The sequence below is a fragment of the Neopsephotus bourkii genome, unplaced genomic scaffold, assembly GCF_033783945.1.
Source record: "Neopsephotus bourkii isolate Nb327-2 ecotype Australia unplaced genomic scaffold, CSIRO-AGI_Nbou_v1 NB_1181, whole genome shotgun sequence".
Lineage (NCBI taxonomy): Eukaryota > Metazoa > Chordata > Aves > Psittaciformes > Psittacidae > Neopsephotus > Neopsephotus bourkii.
In genome coordinates this window covers 472,501-497,500 of record NW_026901666.1, presented here as the reverse complement: position 1 = coordinate 497,500, position 25,000 = coordinate 472,501, and the positions used below count along the sequence as shown (strand labels likewise).

The following is a 25,000-nucleotide window of genomic DNA, read 5'->3' as shown; positions in this document are numbered from 1 at the left end:
TTAACTTAAGAGCTTTCATTAATTTTTTTTTTAAGCTTCAAAGCCATAAACATGTATATTTATACCACAGTATTGTACGCTGGTTGTAAAGCTCTGAATTAAGTCATTCTGTGCTTTAGTTTTGATTAGAATGATACAATTAGAACCTGTTATTCTACCAGCTAATTACTTGTAGAATGTGACATCTGAAGAATACTACAAGATTACAAATTTAGGAATGAACTGAGAATGTGCTCTGTTTATATTATTCTCCTATCTTCAGTCAAATAATTGTCATGGAAATGGATTAATACTGGGCCAGTTTCTACTCCCATCAAAATCTTTCTCACAAAAAATGAATAATAAGAATTTTAATGCTTCATGTATCAATAAGATTTTAATAGCACGCTTTGATCTTCTTGCCAGTCTATCACTTGATTGGCCGAGCAGCATCCATCTTCCTGAGTCATCATCGACTTGTGTTTATTTCTGCAAAATTCTCTCAATTTTTAAATTTTATTTTGGTCATTGTTGAGCTATTTCTGGGGGCCTTTTGAAATTTTATTTCTCACAACAGCAGCTATGTGAAAGATTAAAGCAGGTATTTCTGTTAAATCCCAAATGCAAAATTTTCTCTCTCTCAAAAAAAAAAAAAAAAAAAAAAGTGAGATTGTATATTTGTTCATGTCTTCCAATAAAGAAAGGCTGGCATTTAGGAAAAGTTGAGGGGGCGAGAAAGAAATGCTATGTATATTTATTTTTGCCTTTGAAAACCCTTTGGAGGGTTAAATCATAAACAGGCTGTATGTGTGAATACCTGTTGCACATGAACTAACAAATTAGCAGCAAGAAACCAAGTTTGACAGGCACTCTGAGGCAGGCTGCAACATCTATGAAAATAAGTGTTCTCCCTAGTGATGGAGCTGCATGCAGCCTCTTTGAAAAGCTATTTTAACTCTCTCTGAACCCCCAGTTTCATAGAGAGTACACTGATCCACGATAAATACATAGTAAATAATTCTACAAGTATCATGCTCATTTGCATGTGAACTAATGCAATTTATGGCCATAAAGGCAGACTTTGTCAGCACACAGAGTGCACAGAGGACGCAAACGTATAGTGCGGGCAGAGGAGAATTGCCCACAGTTGAAAAATTGTTACATTTCTGAACTGCTTGATATTAATACATGCTGTTCTTCAAACGAGTTTAAAATAAAGATGACAGCTCAGATCTGGGTGACAAGATAGAAACAGAGATATACTACTTCTATCTTCCTTTTGTGTTTGCAGCTACTTCCAGGTATAGGTCTCACAGTGTCTGTTAACTGATTATTTCTTTTAAATACGGGCAAAAAAAGAACAAAAAAATCCCTCTTAATCACCTGACTGCTTATTAGATTTGATACCGGGAAAAGCCCTTCATTTATTCCAAACAAATAGTTCTGTTTTCCACCACTCACTGTCATGTTTAAAGTAAATAAGTTCTCGGCCATCTAGCACTGCTGAACTCATTCAGTTGCCAGAACAAAGCCATTGTACAGAGGTCCACAACAGCCCTTTTCTCTCCTTCCCATAGCAAGATCTTCCCTGTTACCACAGTGTACTCCCTAGCTTTCTAAGCAATTCAATAACGTGCAAATGCTAAAGTGTGCATGCTTATTTCACAGAAGAAATGAAGGAAGATTATGACACCATGGGGCCTGAAGCCACAATTCAGACCACTGGAAACAATGGTACAGGTAAGGTCTTGCATGATATGAGTGTTTTTTTTTCTTCAGTACCATGTAGAATTAGCTGTGCATGAAGAGAAGTAGTGATAAAACAATTTTTTTCTTATTTTCAGTTGAATAATTGGGAAACACATAATTCTCCTGTTTTTTAATTTTTCCCCCCAATTTGATCACAATGGTGCAGCAACAAACTCATTTGGTGAGTCCTTGCTATCCTTCTTGTGCCTGCAATGTTCCAGCCCCTAAATCCGTTTAACTGCTTCCTTGTGAGCTAATAGTTTTCAGCAGCATGAGATGTTTTCCCAGTGAGGATGAATCTCATGTAGTTTAAAGTAGCTGGACCAAGGTACAGTAGTCTTTCAATGAGAGAAGCTGTACAAAAAGCTTGATAATGAGGATGGGGTGCACCCTTCTTGGCAGCCCCAGATTCACATAGTGCAGAGAGTAAGCTACTTCAGAGACTGAAAACATCTTTTCAGCAAGACACACATAAACCCCTTACATAGACACACAGACATGCACACTTTAAATGCATATTTATGAGATTATTATATTTCTGGCTAATCTTTTTATTATTTTTATTTTTCCACATCCCTTTTCTTCCCCTCTCCTTAGAAACCAATACATTTTGTAGAACAAGAAAGGGGGCAGAGATATTTAGCAGGCATCATCTCCAAGTCATCACCTTTAATTTTTTTTCTGTAGTAGAGCAAAGCAGCAAAAGGTTTCTGTTACTATTTTCTAATCCAAAAGAATTCAGGGGTTTACCATGTTCTTTCCAAAGGCCACAAGGCTCCACCCCATCCTCAGCACAGCTGAATGCCATATATCATTCAATGTTTCTTTTGCATTTTGTCACAATTTGAGATGCTGCAGATAGCACCAATTTACACAGTTAAAAGGAAGAATTTTCTAGTGTAAGTACATTTCTATGCATTCCATTATGAGATTTAGTTTACAGGTAATGCCCTCGACAAATATTACTGTAAAAGGTGGTACCTAAGTCTTGCAAGGATTTTATTACTCACATTTTCCTTATGTTGGTTACACCCACATAAAACCCCAATGCTCTTATTAGAGTAACACAAGAAATTTACTTTATAATACTTGAGGGGGAAAATAATAGGGAAATCATGTCACTGCATTTTTCACCTATTAGATTTGTTATGCATGAAAGGAAGGTGGCATTGAGGCTCAGTTTATCCCTACATATACAGTTAATAGTGTTGCCGTACAGAACTGGATACATATGTATTTTAAAAGCTTTTTTTTTTTTTCAAGGGGCATTAATAAGGTGACAAATAGTGCTTAGTACTTGGAGAAACAGGACTTTAAAGGGCGCCTGATTCAGAAATAAGACTTGATAGTTATCTGAATTAACATTACCAGAGCGTTTGAGGTCCCCTATCAGTCCATGTGACTTCCTTTGCACATATTTTCCTTACCATGACAAGCTTTGGCTCTTTCATACTTGCAATGTGACCTGCTCGAGGGGGAAGACTTCATGTTCTCTTAGCTCCTTCCCTTCCAGTATCTGATGGTCTCTTCTGTCTGCTCCACTTCTTCCTCACCACATCTCTTTGGGAGCAGGGTGCTGTTGAACCCCTGCACGGCCCTGTCCTATCTCTCCGTAGGGTACATGGGGTGCTCTGCCTCTTGTGAAACCAGTTTTCTGGGGAAAAAGATTAAGGGTTGCCCCTACCCAGCTTGATGCACTGCACTCGTGGTTCAGAGTGTTTTGCATTTAGGTGGTCTAGCATTTAAAATGCAAAAACTGCTCTGGATGTTGCACCTGGCAATTCCTTACTCAAACGTCCTGTGCAAAAACCCCAGTCTCCCTTTCACTCCAACTGCTATTTGTTGCAATGGGTAGCTTGCACAAGTAACAATTGCAAGTTGCCTAGTGCTCTGCTGGTGTTTAATTCAAATCTTTTATCACCTCCTCCAGTGGATGCTCATGACTGGGTAGGTTGGGCAGAATGAGTTTCTGTAATGGCTGCAATCTCCATAATCTCTTAAGAGCTATATCAGATTATTTAGTCATACCAAGTCATCTGATAAACTCAATGCCTTTGCCAGTCTTTTCACCTTGAGTGGAAGATGCCAGATGACTATTAGGATATGCAGCACCTTTTATGCAGAGTAAAAACTACCCCGCTGTGCCTCTGGAGGTGCTCCAACCATTATTTGAGGAGGAAAGGGAACAGGTCATTAGAGCCATTGGAGAGCCTTTCTAACTAATGTGGGCAATGTTCAAAATTTTCTTCCTGAGGCTCACTAAAGGTTTTGTTTCTGAGTGTTTGTCTTCAATTCTGCCTTGCAGATCATAGCCAGATTTAATACTGAGGTTTAATAAAATGGTTGAGGTGAGGCTGAGACTTGACCTGATGAAAGAAGTTGGATCAGTGACTTCATCTTTACTGAAAGCCATACCACAGTGACCTTCTGGTCTCCAGGGGAGGACCATGTAGGGCTTCCTAGAGATTAACCTGGGCTCTTCTAGATGGGTCAAGGAGACCTCTTGCATTCAATACAACATGCCTCTACCTCCTGACACCAGAACTCATGGTGCTCCATGACCTGGGCTGAGCGCAGAGATATGAGATAGAGCTTCAGACTCATTCATGTACATCCAACCACAAAGTTGCTGTAGGTGCATGCAACAACTGCAGTGCATTTTTAGCATTAAGTTCATTGCAGAATGTCATTAGCAGAGAAAGAAAAAAAAAAAAAAAAAAAGAAAAAGTCTCTATTATTAAATTATTCTGCTATTGTCAGAATGGCCACTTCCTAGTTGTACTTATCTGTATTTTAATCAGCTACATTTTTATAATGAGCCCTGGAAGCTTTATAGTGGAAAAGCAGAAGTGGCCATTAGAATGAAAATTTTAGTCTTTGGTCCTGCTACATTAATTTGTAAATATTTCTGGATTTTCTGAAAGGGTTATTTGATAAAATGACATTTTGCAGAAGAGATTCTTAAATTGTGAATGAATAAATTTCTATGGTTTATTTTATCCTACCTGTTACGGTTATTACAGCTAGGATGTTTGTAGAAAATAGATTAACAAAATCCCTGTAAACAAACAGAAAATTTTTACCAGTTTTGATTACTAACATCTGACAAGATCCAAGTAAAGATCTTAATATAATTTAAAGAAGGGGGAAAAAATGCTGCAGGGGAAGGAAAACAGAAGTAAAACTTGGCAGGCTGGAGGACAGGCCGTTTTCAGGCTGTAATCTGTGTGTACCAATGGGGGCCTCTCACTTCCTGGCTAATGAAGGCTGTGGTTTTATTAGCTTTGTTTGCGATTAAGGGCAGCTATCACCATCTTGCAGGATGAGTTCCCACACAAAATAACTGGTCTCCCAAGCTCCTTGGACCTCTGTTGTTTTATCTTGAAAGGTCCTAAATGCCTCCAAAGACAGCTTTCCTTAAGGCATTTTATTTTTATGTGACATGGCCACATCAGCTTTTGGAGCTGAAAATATTTTTGCTCTCCAGGCTCCAATAATTAATTAAAGAAAGACTTATTTGGTGAGGTCACCCACCATACATCTCGCTAAAATTCTTGCATTGCAGGAGGGGATGTGCAATGTGTGTGCAGTGTCAGCCCACGAGGAATCTGGGAACATGACTTTCTGCATGGAAAACAAATTAGGACCGGGGGGGGGGAAGCAAGCCTTCCCCCCAGAAACTGGGAGAAAAACCTAATGGTTATCAGATGGGTCTTTTTAGTAACACTGGGTGAGCTTCCAGCCATGTCTGAATTGTCATTAACATCACTGGTGAGAAACCAGATACACATGGTCACCTTTTGCTCTTCATGTTAATCTGCAGTGTTGCAGCACTGGTTGTATTGTTTCAGTTAAGGATCTGTCGGCTTTTCCACTAAATCCCCTTGTTTTTAGGGGTTTATAATGTAGACATAAACATTTGCTTTAGCTCCCGGATTGCATGTGCAGACATAGAAGCTAAATAATCCAGAGAATTAGGAAGCTGAGTCCAGTAATATTGCAGCAGTCTACCACAGCCTGTTGGATCAGCCTCCAGATAGATTTGAGAACTGGGAAGGAGAACCTCATTTGCATTCAAATCTTTGACTGAAGCTCCTAATGCTAACTCAGGCCTTGCTTGGTTGTTTGAATCCCTGCCCTATAAATGTAGTTACAAGCTCCAAAACCCCCCAGCCTGCCTGGAGAAGAAGGACATATAGAGCCAACCCTTGGAGCCATTCCACCTTTACCTGCTTCTATATCTCCTCTCTGGAGAAAAGTTCTCTTTCCCTGCTTCACAGATAGCATTTACTCAGTCATGGCCTGAATCCAGAAAAAAAATAACTTGAATCTATTGCTAAGCCATGAGAAGGAGCAGAGATGGGATAGTGTTAAGCTGGAAGGTAAAGGATCTTACAACAGTTGGAAGATTTAGGCATAGCAAGGGAATGAAAAATCAGGTTTCCAATGTAAAAAGTAATGCCTCAGCTTTGTTCTGATAAAAACAAAAAGTCAAAAACATAGCCTGATGCTCTTCCATGTAAGAGGTGTACTTCAGTAATCACAATTTTGTTATATTTCCTTCACAGATACTGAATGGAGGTGAGGTACTCAGTCTTTGTCACTGCATTCATACTCCCTTTCTCTACAAGTTTTTTGTTTTTTTTGGGAAAAAATGGAGATATTGTTTCTCATGCTAATAGCATATGAGAACAGGAGCTACAGAAGGACCAAGAGAGGACGGAGCTCTGCAGTGTTCTAGTAATTCTCTATGCTGTGATAGGAACAGAAATTTCCTTCCAAAAAAGGAGCCCTGTGCCCTGTGCGATTTGGTCACTATCAATAAATACTGCAGAAGGGTTGAGGAGCTGCTCAGCTCATACCAAAAGTAGGGCATATTTGTCTCAGCCAGAGGATTTGATTTTATCTGCTGAAGGGATGCGGTTTGCATAAACGAGTATCTACTGTTATTGATGGCGAGATCAACACTCCAGATCACATGCTTTCAGGTTCCCAGTTGTGCTCCAGTCAAAGGCCATGTCTCATTTTGACTGCTAGCATCCCCTTGTATTTTTGTAGGAAACTGATGCAAAACATTTACCCATTTCCAAGCACCAAGGAGCTGGTCAGTCTCTCATTTCCAGTGGTACAAGCTGGAATAACTATGCAGGCCATAACCCCTTTGATTTCCACAAGTTTACTCCATATTGCTCTCTGTTGCCAGGGAGAGTAGAATCGTGTCATTTAATATTTTACTTTTACATGAACTGAAGGATAGTTTATGATGTTGCCTCATATTCTTATTTTATCTAAGGTGAAATACATTAAAAATGTAATCAATCATAAGCTCCTCTTTTCATTTGCGGTCAGTTAAAAACAAGTATATTTAATTCCCTGCCACCAACTCTGTCTTCCAAGACTTGCTAATAAAAACAAAAATTAAAGAAAGAAAATTATTAGCTTCCTCCCCCCCCCCCGTGTAATCATCTTAATATTTTTACATAACATCCCAGACTTTTCAAGAACTTTTCTGTATGCAGTGCTCATACATGGAGGAGAAGAGCTTATTTTTACTAACAGGATGTTTGGTGGTTGAGCATATATTATGTTTCATAGACATTAAATGGACAATAAAAAAATTTGGTTTACATTTAAGGAAAAGAAGAAAAACTCTTGTAGAGACTGTAAAAGTGGTTTTAGGCTTGGTATCCTTGTTATGGTCTAAACAAGTGGTTCTATTTGTAGAAATACATGAAGCAACACTTTTAATAAAACAACCTATTCTCCCACTGTAAGTTAATTGTTCAGGGAGAAAAAAAAAATAAATAAATGTGAGCAATTCTCTTCTCGTGCTCAATACAGAAGAGCAGCCCAAGGCAGGACCTGCATTGGAGGAGAAGTGGTTTGGTCTTTACTACCTGCAACTCTCATCTCTTATGTGGGTACTGTTTGCGAGATCTGGGCGCAGCTGAGCTCAGTCCTGTATTGAGCTGCATTCCTGACAAAAGCCATGGGTCTCCCAGAACTACAGAGGGTTCAGGTTCCATTGATGAAGGATTACCCTGCATTATCCAAACCTCATAAACTTCTCCTGCTAACCCGTAGAACCCATGATCCTGTTAATTTAACTGCCCACCTTTACTTCCAACTATGCTGGTGTTAACCCTGCATTAATTTTATTAGGAGCTAGAGTAAGACCAATGAGAGTGTGGATCCAGCTGCAGCCCCAGCCTCCTAGCTCCAGTACATCAACTCAGCCTGCATGTAATAATGTTAACTGACCTCAGCTCTTGAGGATGATGCACTCAGGCCCCTTTTCTTTCTCCCTTCTCTCATTTTAGTGAAGAATGCAAATTGCACGTCGGACTTTGAGGAATATTTTGCCAAAAGGAAATTGGAGGAAGGAGATGGGCATGCAGTCAGCATAGCAGAGTACCTGCAGCGCAGCGACACAGCCATTATTTACCCCGAAGCCCCTGAGGAACTGTCTCGCCTTGGCACTCCAGAGGCCAATGGGCAAGAAGAAAATGGTGAGGCTGTAATTCATTTTTAGCCAGTATCCTGACCTTGTGCAGCTGTTGCAATTATAAATGCACTACATGCCTGGGTGTTTACCTTAAAAATTGAAGAACAGCTGCAGCGGCATGGAATTTCACAAGCAAAGATTGGGGCTGTAATTTCAGTGTATTGTGATTTTTTAGTCAGCAAATTTGTATTATTTGGTGGATGAACTGAAGAGCTGAATTTAAACAGGGGAAAGGCTGCTGTTCTAGTTGGGAGTTTGGGAAGTTTTAACAGAGTTTTAACACAACAAAAGACGCGGTAGCTGGCCTATTGCTCTCCAATGCCTTGATAAATAATTAGAAAAGCTTCCGTAGGAAGGATTCAGTCAATGGCATAAGTAACTTAATGAGCTGGGGCTGGAATGCAAATCGCCAATTGATTGGGAAAACTATTTCTTAGTTTTCCAGCCAGCCAGGTCTGCGGGAGGAGCGATGCCTGTAATTAATTTCCTAGCAGGGTCCAGAGCGGGTCTCACAAGTCTGCCATGGGTGTGCACAGGTGCTGGTGCCTCCCGCCACTGGTTGGAAGTGCCGTCCCTCCCTCTCGGGCAGCAGATTGCAGCGATTCCCCTCATACCATCCCGGGCAATCAGCCCATGAGCTGCCATTGATTTGCTGACCTTTTGGCCTGCTTCTCTTCCTCCTTGTCGTTGTCCCGTCCCCCCCCCCCCCCATCCCCGAACACAGACCTGCCACCTGGAACTCCAGATGCCTTTGCCCAACTGCTGACCTGCCCCTACTGTGACCGGGGCTACAAGCGCCTGACATCCCTCAAGGAGCACATCAAGTACCGCCACGAGAAGAACGAGGAGAACTTCTCATGCCCTCTCTGTAACTACACGTTTGCCTACCGCACCCAGCTCGAGCGGCATATGGTGACACACAAGCCAGGGACAGATCAGGTGGGGGGCTGGATTTAAGTGATTTCTTTCTGTAATAACCCCTTAGAGAAACGATATTGCTTTGATTGGCAATCATTATTAATTTTTCATGGCATTTTGAAGATGCAGATCTTTTAATGGTAATAGCTTTAATTGAGGTCTAAATGATTTTTTGATGGTCTCTTCTAATATGATTTAATAGTCTTATGTTCACGATCGAATGAGTGTGTTAATTTCTAATTTAGAAATTTTATTTGCACTTTAACTTGACTTTAGTTTCGTTTTTATGTTCCTCAAAAAGTGAATGAAACTGTAGCATTTTAATTATACATTATTAAACATCTCAGCAATTTTAATTCCATTTTTCACCTAGTTTTACTTTGCAGTGTTGCAAATAGGAGCTCCAAGACATACTAAAAGATTCGATAATATTTTTTCATTACTTTTTGAGTAACCTTTTCAATCATGTGGAATTATGCGTATTTTGTATAATTGTTCGTTAAACATAATTACACATTTTTAGAATAACTGTTCCTACAGTACATATAGACTATCATTTGTGATTGTGCCACTAACACATGCACGCAATAGAATTGCCGCATCACTATAATATGTACAGCCCAGCAGTGTATCCGCAATAAATCAAAGCAGTTTTTTCCTCGATGTGATACATGTAATATTATATCAGTGCTGCATTTAAGGAAATGCTGCGTATCTCAAACAGGTGTCTGAACTTCCTCAGTGCTCCTAAAGAGGCTGATAATAGACCTTTGCCACAAAACTAAGTACATACCAACAGAAAAACTACTCCTGTCCTCGCCAGAGAATTACTTCTGAAAACCTGTCTTATGGAGGGCTGTAATGGAAACTCAAAACTTAAATAAATAGATGTGTGCATGGTGTCATATTATAAAGGCTTTATGCCTTATTTATTTTATTTAAAAACCTGAAAGTCATGATCAGTTGTATTTCTCTTGGTAGGTTTTTCTCAGCATATGGTAAGTTCAGTTAGGCAGAGACACATCTCCTAATAGTGCAATTTTTGCAATTAGCATTTTTAAGAGAACCCTATTTTTTTGTTTGATCTTAACATCAATATAAATTATTCTACAGCGGCTTCTCCTCTTCTTTACTTCCCATGGCTTTCCAGAAGATAAACACATTTTCAGACATATATTTTTCCTAAACCGATCCACCCTAAGGTTCTTTCTTTTGCTTCGTATCATTAAAAACACTGGGGGGAAAAAAAAAAACCTGCCTAGATATTCATCCAATGTAACTGCCTGAAATTTCACATGCGTGAGCATGCTGGTACTGGTGCATTATGAATGGTAGCTTTGGTGTTGAAAAGTCTCCTCATTTGCTCATGGCATTTACAATTAGTAAATTAAAATGATTGTATCATATTAACAGTGGCACAACTAAAGTTTATAGTAGTCCTCGGAGGGCGATGGGGGGAGACAAAACAGCTGTTGCTGTTTGTTTATGCAACTCAGCAACATATGAGCACAGGTCCCTCAATGGCGCGCAGCGGGCTGGGCTCTGCTTGATCTTTGAAGGTTGCTGCTGTTTGAACAAACCTCCCTGTGTCCCATGTAACACCATCTGTCTCGCCAGGAATGTGGGAAGAGGCAGCACACCCTCGCAGTTGTCATACCATTTCGGCGCTGCCTTTTTCTTTTTTTTTTTATTTTCCCCTTCTTTTTTTCCTCTTTCTCCCCTCTCCCTCCTCCTGAAATAAGCTTTTGTGTTGTGGCCACCTGCAAAAGTCTGACCTCCTACCTTGAGTGTACAGAGTGTTTGGCTGCATTACGATGAATATTATTACTTTTTTTTTTTTTTTGTCCAAATTCAAAGTCTTTTTTGTGTTTTTCTTGATTGTTGCAAAAAGGTCAGCTGCCTTTCATTGTATGTGTATGCCACTTTTAACTTTCCCTTGACCCTCAGAAGAGCACCGACAAGAAAACACGTCACGAAAGGTAGTTCAAGTCTTCCCTGCTGCTCTGTGATTTTAAAAAACATTTTCCAGTATCAGCTCATGCCGAAAACACAGCCTCCTCTGCTTGATAATTAACTGAATCTTACATGAAATGCCAGTAACAACAGTGTTTCTGTCTTTCCTCCACAAGCAGTAAACAGAATTTTTAAACAAGCAGAGTCACACATGTTCAGAATCTGCTAGGAATATTAAGAGTCACAAATCTTATAAAACAGTTTCTCTCATCGTAACATACCTTAAAGCAACACATTTCTGATGAGAGACTTAGGAAATAATTCTAAAGCAAATATCGAATGCTTATGTGAAAGTACTTTCTCATTTGTTTCAGTTTGCTGCCAACATTTTGATTTTTATTGCAACACTGATGAGACAAATAAATGTACATGCAGACCTTTTGGTCCGCTTGATAAATTTAGAGTCACATTAATTTTGTGTGGTTTTTTTTTTTTTTAAATCTAGAAATTCATGGTTTCTCTTGCACAAAATTTATGTTGGTGTCTTTTTTTTTGTTTTCTTCCAGCACCAAATGCTGACCCAAGGAGCAGGCAATCGCAAGTTCAAATGCACTGAGTGTGGCAAGGCCTTCAAATATAAACACCATCTGAAGGAACACCTGCGAATTCACAGTGGTGAGTAGCGGAGGTGCTGGTGTGCTCATTTGCATTTTGTTTAATTAGCTGAGTTTTAAAGACTGCTTAAAATTTACACAGTTCTGCTTCTGGCTTCTTGGAGCTACTAAGGTCTTTCATAAGTGATATCTGAGTCATCCTCATTTATCATGCTGTTAATACCACAGTCTTGCTGAAAGATTTGGAAATAGTAAAGCTTCCTGCATATAATATAGATTGTTTGGCAGTTCGAGTTCAAAAGCGTTCACTCATTTCTGTGCAGTCGGACCTGAAGAGCCCATTGTATTTTCCATAACAAGAAGTTCCCCCAACTGAAATACAGCTCATATTCTCAGATAACGATTAAGCGCAAAGCATCTCATTGTGAATGACTTGTGCATGTGGCTCTCTTTGACACAGCATTCACTGTACAAAATGCCACCAGGCTCTGCCCAGGCACAAACTTCCACCAGTACTGATGTGGAGGGCCTAACATCAGGATTCATTTTCTCATACCATGCTTATTTCCAGCAAAAAGTCCTTTTTTTTTTTTTGAAGAAAGAAAAAAAAAAAGAAAAAAAGAAACATATCAAATTTGAACAGTCTGGATCTGATTTGACCCCCCTTGCCACAGGGTGCTTACCTCTTATAGGGTAATGTGAAATGGTCAGTCTGGTGCCAATCTCACACCTTGGTGGCTGTTGCCAGCTAAAGGCTGTGGATCCAAACTGACCTCAATTCCCCTAGAAAGAGTGCAGTGGTGTAAACCACCTGTGGTGTACGGCCATATTCATAGAAATAATATTTTCCTCACTCAGTGAACACGCAGACTACCAGTTGGGTATCAAATGTGAACACTTGCAATTATAGCAGCAATAATGATAATTAACATTTGGTTTTAATTATCATTTTAGGTGAAAAACCATACGAGTGTCCAAACTGCAAGAAACGTTTCTCCCATTCTGGCTCCTACAGTTCGCACATCAGCAGCAAGAAGTGTATTGGTTTAATCTCTGTAAATGGCAGAATGAGAAACAATATCAAGACGGGTTCTTCTCCTAATTCTGTATCTTCCTCTCCTACTAATTCAGCCATTACACAGCTGAGAAACAAGCTGGAGAATGGCAAACCACTCAGTATGTCTGAACAAACAGGCCTACTGAAAATTAAAACAGAACCACTAGATTTCAATGAATATAAGGTTCTTATGGCCTCACATGGGTTTAGTGCAACTAGTCCTTTTATGAATGGTGGACTTGGAGCAACCAGCCCCTTAGGAGTTCATGCTTCTGCTCAAAGTCCAATGCAGCACTTAGGGGTAGGGATGGAAGCACCATTGCTTGGGTTTCCTGCGGTAGGCAGTAATTTAAGTGAGGTGCAGAAGGTCCTACAGATTGTGGACAACACGGTTTCCAGGCAGAAAATGGACTGCAAGGCTGAAGAGATCTCCAAGTTGAAGGTTTACCATATGAAGGATTCATGCTCTCAAGCCGAGGAACAAGGAGTTACCTCCCCCAATATTCCCCCTGTGGGTCTTCCAGTAGTAAGTCATAATGGTGCCACTAAAAGTATTATTGACTATACATTAGAGAAAGTCAATGAAGCCAAAGCTTGCCTCCAAAGTTTAACCACAGACTCAAGGAGGCAGCTCAATAACATTAAAAAAGAGAAGCTGCGAACCCTAATAGACCTGGTAACTGAAGACAAGATGATAGAGAACCATAATGTATCCACTCCATTTTCATGCCAGTTCTGTAAAGAAAGCTTTCCTGGTCCCATTCCGTTGCATCAGCATGAGCGTTACCTGTGTAAAATGAATGAAGAAATCAAGGCAGTCCTTCAGCCTCATGAGAACATGGTTCCCAACAAACCTGGAGTGTTTGATAAGCAAACCCTCTTGCTGTCATCAGTACTTTCTGAGAAAGGAATGACTAGCCCCATCAATCCATACAAGGACCACATGTCTGTACTTAAAGCATATTATGCTATGAATATGGAACCCAACTCTGATGAACTACTGAAAATTTCCATTGCTGTTGGCCTTCCTCAGGAATTTGTGAAGGAATGGTTTGAACAAAGAAAAGTCTACCAGTATTCAAGTTCCAGGTCACCATCACTGGAAAGGGCCAGTGCCAAGGTGGCGCTGGCTGCCACCAACAACACTCCCACTAAAGACTCTTTGTCAGCCAGATCTCCACTAAAGCCTGTGGACTCTATAACTTCACCATCTATAGCTGAACTCCATAACAGTGTTACTAATTGTGATACTCCTCTCAGGCTAACAAAACCTCCTCATTTTACCAATATTAAACCAGTTGATAAATTGGACCATTCTAGGAGCAATACTCCTTCCCCTTTAAATCTTTCTTCCACATCTTCTAAAAACTCCCACAGTAGTTCTTACACTCCAAACAGTTTCTCTTCTGAGGAGCTTCAGGCTGAGCCTTTGGACTTGTCTTTACCAAAACAAATGAAGGAACCCAAAAGTATTATAGCCACAAAGAACAAAACAAAATCTAATAGCGTAACTTTAGAACACAACAGTGTTTCTTCATCATCTGAAAACTCAGATGAACCACTGAACTTGACTTTTATCAAGAAGGAGTTTTCTAATTCAAATAATCTGGATAAAAGCACTAACCCAGTATTTGGTATGAACCCATTTAGTGCCAAACCTTTATACACAACACTTCCCCCACAGAGCGCATTTCCCCCAGCCACTTTTATGCCACCAGTCCAGACCAGTATTCCTGGACTGCGACCATACCCAGGACTAGATCAGATGAGCTTCCTACCACATATGGCCTACACTTACCCAACTGGAGCAGCTACTTTTGCTGATATGCAGCAAAGAAGAAAGTACCAGCGGAAACAAGGATTTCAGGTAAATTGTTGCAACCATTTTCCTTTGAAAGACAAGAAATTAGTATTTTGTGATATGTCCTCTTACACAAGAAAAAAACTGAAGCTATATTCAACATTTGCAACAAAATTAGTAGAGTTTATTTTAGTCTGAACTTGCAAAACTGCAGTGCAATAGGAAAACAAACTGCAATTACCTTAAGAGTACCTCTACTTGGATTCAGAAACAATATTAATACCTTTGAATAGGCATAACACATGGTTTTATTCTGTTAAGCACTTAGTCATTTCTTCTTAGAATTTTGTCTAAATAATAATAATAACATGCATGAAAAGTTCCATCCTGCAGGAAAAAAAACAAAGTGAAACTTTGCAGGGAAACTGATCTCTACAGGAGAGTGTGGGGTAAAGGAGCGGTGGAAGACCTCTTGGGAATCACCTTCACACTTGGATGCAAAGCTGTGTCCTTGTAAGTGAAGGTCCATATGGACTTGTAGGAGCTGTATCCCATTGAAAGCCCTCAAAGCTTCCTTCTCCGTGTTTCTGGGGGGTTGTTCACCCACCATGCATGAGAAAGGCATTCTGTCTTCTCATGAATGTCTGGGGAATAAGAAACATTGACATGTTGTTTCCCCATAGCTCCTTCCTTCAGCCTACCTACTGCCCTTCACAGACTACCAGTCCTCTAATCCTGCCAGTCATCTGGAACAGCTTTGAAAAAACCTGGAGATTAAACAAAATTATTTGGAGACGTAGCAGCTAGGGATCTTAATCGCAGAGGAAGTCTTTCCCTGGACATGTAATCTGTGTCGGCACTTCTTCATGCCTGGGTACAACATTTAATCCTTTTCTCAGAGTCAATACATGAGCAGCAAAGGATTTTGCCACTTTCATTCCTACAGCAAAGAGCTGCTTTATGAAAGTCACATACTTTTATATCTTTCTTCTGGGTTTGTTCAGATATAACACACTGAATTTAGTTAAATGAGATTAACTGATTATAGATTTATTTTTTTTTTTTACATTTGTGCATGTTCCCTTATGTCCTATTATGGTCTATTAGTAATTTTACTGACTAGTAAATGTTTTATGGTTTCAGATGTGAAAATCAGGTACGGTTTTACATTACAGGCTGCAATTCCTCTTTGCACAATAGGAGCATAAATAGCACTGCACCTCCATAACAGCTGTTCCACTATTCCAATTTACAGTACATCTGCCCTCTTTGTAAATGTATTTAAGCCTATTTAATCTTCTCTAATATTAATTAGTGCAAGCCTAGTCTAAGAAAACTGAACAGTGTGATAGCAAATGGAAATGTATGTTATCATGCAAGTTTGCACTCTCTTTGGATCAAGACAAAATAAATATCAAGAAATTTAATAATTTACTGATCCACATTCATTATTGCTTAATGCTGAAGGCTGTTTTAACACAGATAGAACATTGATAAAAAGTGTTATTAATATTCCCTATTTCAAATTACAAAATTAAATATAAAAATATAGCTTGAGGCCTTTAGTCGAGAGACATACATTTAAATGGATTGCATAATAATAACATTTGTACCTAAATATAAAATTCAATTAAAACCTTTCTACAGATACAGAATATAACCAAGTTTCTGTGTTTTGTAAGGAATGATCTTAGGTGTTGCTTACTCTTACACCTGTAAAATATTACAATACCTTTTGCTGTCCACAGAGAACCTCCCCTTTGCTTTTTCTGCTTCTTGAAAATATGTAGTGCTGAGATTATAAATGTGGTCCAATTGTGTAAAACTACTGCTAAGTGCTCAAAGACAGAAAGTTGGTCTAAGACATAGAAGGCTTCTCATTTTTTCCACAGTTCTCATCAGATGTTTCATTTCCAACGGGTTCCTAAATTGAGAGGACTACCATCCTAATTTTGACTTCTCTTGGATGGGTGGTTCCTCCATGGGAAGGCGCGGTGGTAGAAATGGGCGTCACTGACGGGTGGTTCCCTCACAGGGAGAATTGCTTGATGGAACCCCAGACTACATGTCCGGCCTTGATGACATGACGGACTCCGACTCCTGTCTGTCCCGAAAGAAGATCAAGAAGACAGAAAGTGGCATGTATGCATGTGACTTATGTGACAAGACATTCCAGAAGAGCAGTTCCCTGCTGCGACACAAATACGAGCACACAGGTAGGATGGCCGCGCGTGCCAAGGGGAGGGTTGAGGTCCCTACTGTGCTCTTCACAGTCTTTCACAAGTACGCTTGTGCAGTGAATGGTTTGGAAAGTGGAGAGGCTTTCAATAGGGCAGAAAGAACATCTTTTGCTCAGTTTAACACATTGTTTAATTCTTTTTAATAGTAATTGCTTGGTGAAGAGCTGTTGGATGTGACGGGGTGAATCCTGGCAGGTGCTATGTGATGTGTCATGCTGAGCATGGTAGCAATGGTGGCACTCAGCATCTTGCAGGATAAGCCCTCTTCAAATAAAGCAAGCCCTAGCACTTGGAAAGAGCTGCAACTTGGTCAACACAAAGTCTGGTGCAGGAAGGAAGGGTCACAGTATATTTGTTTCCTAGACGTTATCTGACCCTGCACCATTTAATCCTATAGAAGAACTTCCACTGGCATTAGCAGCGCTCTGGCTGAGTTATCTGAAAGTAAACTGCTCACAGGGATTGCTCTTGCTGTGATCTTGCACACCAGCAGCACAGGCGGGTTTCATTTTACTTTTTTGCTTCTCAGTTAATGCCCAAGGAAGGCTTCTTTCTTTCCCCAGTAAGGACTGATTTTTTTCAAGGAACCTTGCCAAAGCTCACCACGGATTGTCAGCTTAAAAAATATTTTTGTTTGAAAATGACCCTCTATCACACCTATGCTGTCCATGATTCCCCTTGCAGGCAGTGTTCCCTTTCCCACTCTCAGTCAGGACAGGCATGAGCCCGGAGGTGGAGAGCTCTCCAAGAGGGATACATCAGCTCAGCATGTTTCACTTAGGGGAAAATGGGACTGGAGCTCCCCATATAATAGAGATATCAAGTTATATTAGACAAAGGAATGTGAATTATCATGTGAATTATTGTGCAGCAGGACATAAACCAAACACCAACTTCCTAGAGTTAGAAAAAGCTTACTCAGGAGGAAACTTTCCTTAACTTTGAAAGCTGAGTCCCAATTCAGGAAACAAAGCAAGTCACATCATCCTTCAGTCTCACCATATGATGGTAAAAAACATATACCTCTCTATTAATACATCTTCCAGGCTGCACATAACTATTTAGCATTTCATATCAGAAAAATTAGAATTCAGAAGTGGACTGTGCCTTTAAAAAAAATCTTTATTCTGTTATTTTCCTTCTTGAACTTTCTTCAAAATTTTAAGATAAACTCACACAGGAAAATAAAAAAGAAAATAAAAATACATATGGGATTAGGAAAGAAAATTAAAAGCAATGTTTTGGACTAGATCGGCTAGTTCAGTGTTGAAATGTGCTTCCCACTACGAGGCTTTACATCCCTGCACCTTTTCTCTCCTGAATGATTTTATTACAGCCATCTGCAAACATTATGGCTTACTACACTAGTACCGTAAAGCTCTCACGTTAGAACTGGCCTTCATATATACTGGGATCTGGACATATGGTTGAATCCCATAAAGTTGGTAGTCCATAAGGTCGACAGACATATGGTTGAAAGGCTGAAAATTTGACAAGCTGAAATGTGTGCAATCACCTTGATTTGCAAAATAAACTGCATTTGTAAAAGCAAAAATATGTTCTGGTCTTTAAGTAGCACGGGAACCTACTGCCTAGAAAAATACCATACAGCTGCAGCATAGGTACTTTTCTTCTTCTTTGCTCTGTCCCTTTCAGTTTCTCAACTTTACATCGATCAGTTTTATTGGACTCAGCCTTATGATCCAGAACGTGTATACCGTGTCATATTTAATACGCTAGAACTACAGCACATCATCAAGCTTGAGTGTGGCATTTAGAGACAGGAAGGATGGTCTTGTGGCAAAGGCACAGGCGCTGAGGCTGAGAGAACTGCACTCTTTTCTGCCTTGCCACAGACTTTGCGAATTTCAGCAAATTGTTTCACCTTCTTTCACCTTTGCCCATCTTTGAAATAGAGGGCAATGATACCAGCCCACCTCTCTGGGCTGCTGTAAATCTTAATTTGTGCAGGCTGAAATGCTGTGATGGAACTTGCTGTATAAATTGTGAAGTATTATTAATGACATTCTTGCTTGTATCCTCCACACATCAGGCTAATGTTAGATAGAGGTGGTTGGAGCTGTGAAGACCTTGATTGAGCTAGCTCCATTACAGCTCCACAGCCTTCAGGAGGCAAAATGCACTGGGACTTCGGCTAGTGGTTTAGCGTGCATCTGAAGTGAATTTCAAAACAATTTGATAGTTTTGAAAAAAGCTTGCATTTATAATATAGGTTTGAAATTGCAGTCTGTTCATTGGAAGGAACCAAATTGGAAGTATCAGCCTTTTCTGCATTTGGGATCGTTCTAAGCGTAGGCCCAGATTTTTCAGTCAACTTTTTGAAACCTAAAAAAGAAAAAAAGCTTATTTTCTGAGTGTGTTGCTGTTTTCTGACTGGCTGATCATGATCTGTTTTTACTTCATTAAAAACATATTTTTTAGGAGAAACACTTCCTGTCTTTCCTGGAGAAACACAAGTACTGGATGTTTTTTATACTGATGTTCTTTTCCTGAGTGAAAAAAAAATAAAAAATCTTTGTGCTTTTTTTGTTTTTACTTTTTTTTTATATTTAAACAATTAGATTTTTATTTGTCACCACTTTTCCTGGTTCACAAACCCATTGCAAACAATGCTAGAATGAGGGTTGAGAGATTCAGAAAGAGGCCATGTTCCTGCTTTGCAGCCCCTAAATATTTACCCCAGAGAAATCATCTGGAGCAAAAAATAACATTGACAGATGAAACTACATGAGATGCCCTAATCATGTGTTACACCAACTGCTGTAAAAGAGAAAACAGGAATGTCACTGAAGTATTGCAGTGGAGCTGTTTCCCTTCCAGGGCAATAATGGGATTTGGCCAGTTCTTTGTGTCAACCCAAGAACTTCTAGTAGGATCATGTGGATGCAGATCAGGGAGCTCTGCCATTACCTCTGTACTCCATGCCTGCCACAGCTCAAATACAGTAGGAAAAGGGGCCCAGATTTCACAATCCATAACTTTTAATTTATACAGCATTACCAGTATCCTGCAATAGCTTCTAGCTTCATGTGGAGAAGGAAAATTCATTGTGTTACTGCAATGAGTGAAATGCATTGCTTCTGGCATCTGAATCTAAAATTTAGTGTAAAAGCCACTGCTTGTTGCAGGACCAAATTCTGCCAAGTTAATTTTGGGATGACATTTAATTTTAAGAGAATTTATATTGTCCCTCTGAGAATTTGAGCTTCACAAGATCCTATTTCCTTAAAACCAGGGAATGCAGCACTGTAATTAGGGTACAGAGCATGGCAGGTAGCACAGGAATTCAGTGCTCACAGTATTTTCCTGGGAAGTCTTATGAACTCATCCTAACTTTGGACAGGTTGAAATTAGTTGAGTGGATACTGCATGTGTCTAATCTCAGATTTATCCATGCTGCTTAGCACAAGGTTCAAGAAAATTTCCGTACTAAAGATGAAGATGGTTCCCTTCATGGTAAAGCATTGGTACCATCTGACGAGCAAAAAAAATATTTGCGTTGCAGATAAGGAGGGCAAACAATAGTGGGTAAGTGAGCAAGAAAGCAAACAGAATGGAGCATCTGGAAATAAGGGAAATATCCTAGCTCCTAGGTAGCAATTCAGCCCCCTTGGTCATCAGTGCTGTGTTGGGCTGCTTCAGGAGTAAGGCGAGCATCTGGAAATAAGAGAAATATCCTGGTTCCTGGCTACTAACCCAGCACCCTTGGGTCATCAGTGCTGTGTTGGGCTGATTCAGAAGTTAAGGTGAATTTGTTCTGCTGTCGTCAACACCCATGTTTGCTACACACCAGCTTTATCGTAGCTTCCCAAGGAAACTTGCAGTGTGCTTGCTCTGCAACAAAACCTGGAAACAGTTTTTCAGAATCCTACCTAGAAATTTTAAATCCTTTCATTGTTGTTCTATATTACATCATATTCTATTTTATTACTTGTGTGGGCTGTCGAGGGCCTCATAACTGTGCTAGTGCTTTCATCCTTTCCTTTTCCACTGTATATTTTAATAAGACCTCTTTTATATTTTTGTAGCTTTCATGCTGATGCAAGCACTAGTTTTATTTCCAGATTGATTCTGTAAACTAAATATTGTTCTTGAGCCTGGTAGCAAATCAGCTCTCTCTGGCTAGTATTTTGAATTCCCAGCTCAGGAGTTTTCTTCATTTAGAGCTTGATTCATAAAAAATTTACATGCTATTTAAAGATTATTTTTTCTTGCTTTACTCTGATGCAAGTTTAGAATTCCCTCTTTTACACTCAAATTAAAAAAAAAAAGGATATATTCTATGCTTGTGAAATCTGTTCTGTAGACAAAGTCTTCTACTGAAAATGGAACAGGTGCAGCTTGGGCAATTATATATAAATTGCATTTATCTGGCACCTTTGACCACTTCGCTGTGCTCTGGCCACTAATCCATCTCCATTGGGACTACAGCTAACATCCAAACCCCCAAGCAACTTCAAAAGAGCTGCCTTCAAAAAATAAAAACAAACTGTCACAGAAATGTTTCCTTCTTTTCTCCAAAGAGTGGGATTTCTGTTTGGCCCCCTCCTACAGAAAAAAGACCCACTTGCCTTAGGCAAAGAATGGGTGATATTTAGTTTGGGACCAGTGACGGCTTATGGTCTGATGTCTTACGACTTTTAAGCCACTGCAAATGGGAAACTCATAGCTTTTTCATTCAAAGGCTTTTAGCCCAGGAAGACTGAGAGATACTTACTGTTAGAGGTTTTTTGTTGTTTTGTTTTGACAGAAACGCAATTCTAGAGACTTTGCAAAGAGATTAGTTATAATTTCCCCTCTGTAAATTGAGTGCAGGCCCCCGTGGGAACCTCGTTTTGCAGATGGTGGAATAAAAAAGAGCCCAAACATTGCCTTCAGATATTTGAGAGAGATTTATCACTCAGTTTCACTGCAAAATGTGACATCTACCTTACACATCTACCTGATAACACAGAGCGTTCTGTGAGCCCTCATGTGAGGTGCCATGGGTATCTCTCAGCTCAATCCCCATGGATGACACAGGTCGTCTGAAATGAAACTGGGTAAAATGTGGGGTGGGATGTTCAAATCTGTTTTCTTTCAACCCATCTAGTCCACTGATATGATATTGCACAACTATGCTCTTACCTCATGCTAACTAAATATCTGACAAAGCAGCCAGAACTACTTAAAGTTGTAGGTTCTTCCCAACCACCCGCAGGTGTAGGTCTCCCCACCTACCTACAATTCTAGGTTCTCCCTATCTACCTACAGCTGTTGACTTATCCTCATCAACCTACAATTGTAGATTTATCCCCATCCCCAGTGTAAAATACCTTACTTCAGCTTTATTTTATGGCCTACTAATCCATTGTAGGGATTAGGTACTCTTTTTCAATGGATGAAATACTGGGTTTTGCACACAGGGGAAAAAAATAATTCTCCCACAAATGTTCAGAAACACGATACATTTAAAAACATATTTCAATTAGTGTTGTAACAGCTGCACGCTGTGCACTGCTAAGGTATGTTGTATGGTGTCTGAACAAAGAACTTTGCTCAAGCTGTCATGTTCCCTCAGATCAAAACTGAGTCCTTGATACGGATGTGGTAGACTAAATAGCTCTAGTATAGCCTTTTTAGTACTAATATAAATTAATATGAAAATACAAAGTATTTTAATCTTCTAATTTCTAAACTAATGTATAAAATATAGATGATTTCCTGCCAGGCTACCACTTTGCTGGCTGGAGGGAGGCCCCAGGTATCACGAGCAGGAAACGCAGCATTGAGTGAACACTGCATGCAAGGGATGAGCAAAGCAGATAACGGCTGAGTGACAGGCACATAGCCCAGCCTCAGGGAAGGGCAGGTGGAGACAGGTCTGGATGAGAAGCAGTGGAGGTGGCTGACTTCTGTTTGAAGAGAGAAAAAGTGCTGGACAATTGGATGGAGCACAGCTATGGGGTGAGAAGGGTGTAATGGGCATTAAAAAATCAGGAAATAACAGAGAAGGAGCATTGCTGTGGAGAAGTGGAACAAGATGAGGGTTGGACTTACTGATGTTGGGGAAAAGTAAGTCAGAGGAAGAGACTGAGACAGCGTGGGCAGTTCAGTGAGGAGGAGGACACAAAAAAGTCCTGAGGAAAAGCAGAAGGACTATGAGGAAAAAAAAAAAAAGAACAAAATTAGCAACTATGAAGATACTAGCAAAGGGATGGTAGTGTGCTGCTCTGAGTGAGCTCAGCAGGACACCTAGGATAAGACAGGAATGCAGGCAGGCCTATCATCTGGTGCATCCAGCTAGGTGGTCAGTGGCATTGGAAAAGCTCCCAGCTCACTTGCGAAGGTTTTCTTTGGGCAGTGCTGAGGTTTAAGGAGTGCTTAGGTCAAGAGTGCTTTGGGATCTTATGCTAATTCGAGTAAGCGACTAAATCGTGCTAAAATCTCCTGAGCTATGACTGTGGGATTTCTCCACTGTGGCAAACTTCTGCTCCTAATCCAGGTAGTTGCCTCACAGCTCTGGATTTGGTGCACTTTCAGATCAAGGCAGAAATGCATAATTAGGAAACAGATTATAAAAGCAATACTGCTATAATCCAGTATATCAAGCTTGAATTTTCAGTTTTACTCTAAGGGGAATTAAAGAAGAAAAAAACACAACAAAAAAACCCAACCCTATATATATATGCAGGATTAGGAAGCTCTCATACAAAAAAATGTAGTTTGAGTCCCAATTTCCAGGCATCCACTAATTTCTCTGTCACTTGGGTTATTCTATCTGTGGTTTCTCCTGTATTTTCTTTCCTGCCAGATCTCCCCTTCATTTCATAACACAATTTTTGGCTTCCTTGACCATTTCTTAATCGCACCTTATTAAATGTGAACTTTCACAGTGGGGCTTGAAGGTAGCTGTGACTTGATTGGGTGGAAAAAATTCACATATTCCTTAGTATTTGTTCTTAGTAACTTTGCTATGGAAATGAATTCTTTTTATGCCTGACTTTTCCTGCCCTCACGTCCTGGCAGTGACTGCAGAGGAAAAGAAAGCAGATCAGATCCATCAAGGAGCAGTTTGAGTTTTCCTGGAAGTTGAGATCCTTCTGATCTAAAATTTAGTGTAATTTAAAATTTAGTAGTCTGAAAACGTTGCTTTTTTTTTCCTGCTGGATTTCCTTCCATGTGGACACTACCAGTAACAGTTTCCCATCTTCCCAGCCCTTTGCTCTTGGCTGGTGTTTTCTACCCTCCACCATACTCTTCCTCTTTCTGAGCTTGCTTCTTTTAGATTTAAGAGAATACCACACTTTTACAACTGACATGATGGGAGGGCTCTGGTGTGAAGCTTATTTCTGTTCAGGTCACATCCCACATTAACTAAGTGTGGTAAATATGCCAGAGGAATCAGACCACGTCGCTAATAAGTTCCTAAGGATCTGCTCTAGCAATAACACATGAAAAGCAGGGCTCTGTTTTCAGGCACTGAATACCAGCATTTTTATACATGTAAAAATTGCACAAACTAAAAAATAATGACCAATTGGCACTGTATCCGCCTGCATAGTTGCACCACTCTGGAGCATTCAGTTGAATGACACTAAGATTATAATTTGACATTTCAAAAATAAAAAAAATCTGGCTGAAGGTACTAATGTTTGATTTTGTTTTTTGCCTTCTGCAATCTAAGTTTGGTGATCGGTCTTCACTAATTCCAATCTTTGCACCATATGTTATGTCTGGATATCTCACGGTTGCATCATGCTTTGCTGAGTTTTGTCGTGTAGCATCACGCTGACAAGTATTTTTTGTCAGCTCTATTTTGGAATTAAGCTTTCAGTATGGCAGTTCTGGAAGGTGTTGAAGGCATTCCTGTGCTATTTGTGGCCTGGGATCAACCAGATGTGTTTAGGCTTGGCACTGGTTTTGAGTTTCAAACATTGGTTCGAAACTGTCTGAAATGCCAAAGGAAATACTGTTTTCTGCAGCTTAACACTACTTTAGCACTCAGCGAGTGGCTGACAACATTTTATTTAGAAATCCCTTATGCTTTCATGGCAGATGTATGTATTTGTATTTGCTCATGTGGTGGGGGAAAAATGTCTTTCAGTGCTTGAAGGTTTCCTCCCCCAGTCAAGGGCTGGAGGAGAGGACCCATGCAGTGGCTTGATGTGTGTCCAGCCTGTG

At 40.0% G+C, this 25,000-nt stretch overlaps 1 protein-coding gene and 1 long non-coding RNA gene across 3 annotated transcripts in view; both read left to right on the top strand.

The window, feature by feature from the left end:
- The window catches only part of ZEB2 (zinc finger E-box binding homeobox 2), a 116,004-nt gene that overhangs the window by 88,336 nt on the left and 2,668 nt on the right, over window positions 1-25,000 (top strand). For both annotated transcript variants that reach the window (XM_061363702.1, XM_061363703.1), the window contains 6 exons: window positions 1,648-1,719; window positions 8,049-8,237; window positions 8,958-9,172; window positions 11,671-11,779; window positions 12,673-14,642; window positions 16,612-16,792. In XM_061363702.1, coding sequence (XP_061219686.1) covers window positions 1,648-1,719; window positions 8,049-8,237; window positions 8,958-9,172; window positions 11,671-11,779; window positions 12,673-14,642; window positions 16,612-16,792 — 2,736 coding nt within the window. The remainder of the gene's footprint in view (window positions 1-1,647; window positions 1,720-8,048; window positions 8,238-8,957; window positions 9,173-11,670; window positions 11,780-12,672; window positions 14,643-16,611; window positions 16,793-25,000) is intronic.
- LOC133217892 (uncharacterized) lies at window positions 19,367-23,492 on the top strand. Its single transcript, XR_009726997.1, has 2 exons — window positions 19,367-20,481; window positions 20,579-23,492. It is a non-coding gene; the product is annotated as an uncharacterized LOC133217892 (long non-coding RNA).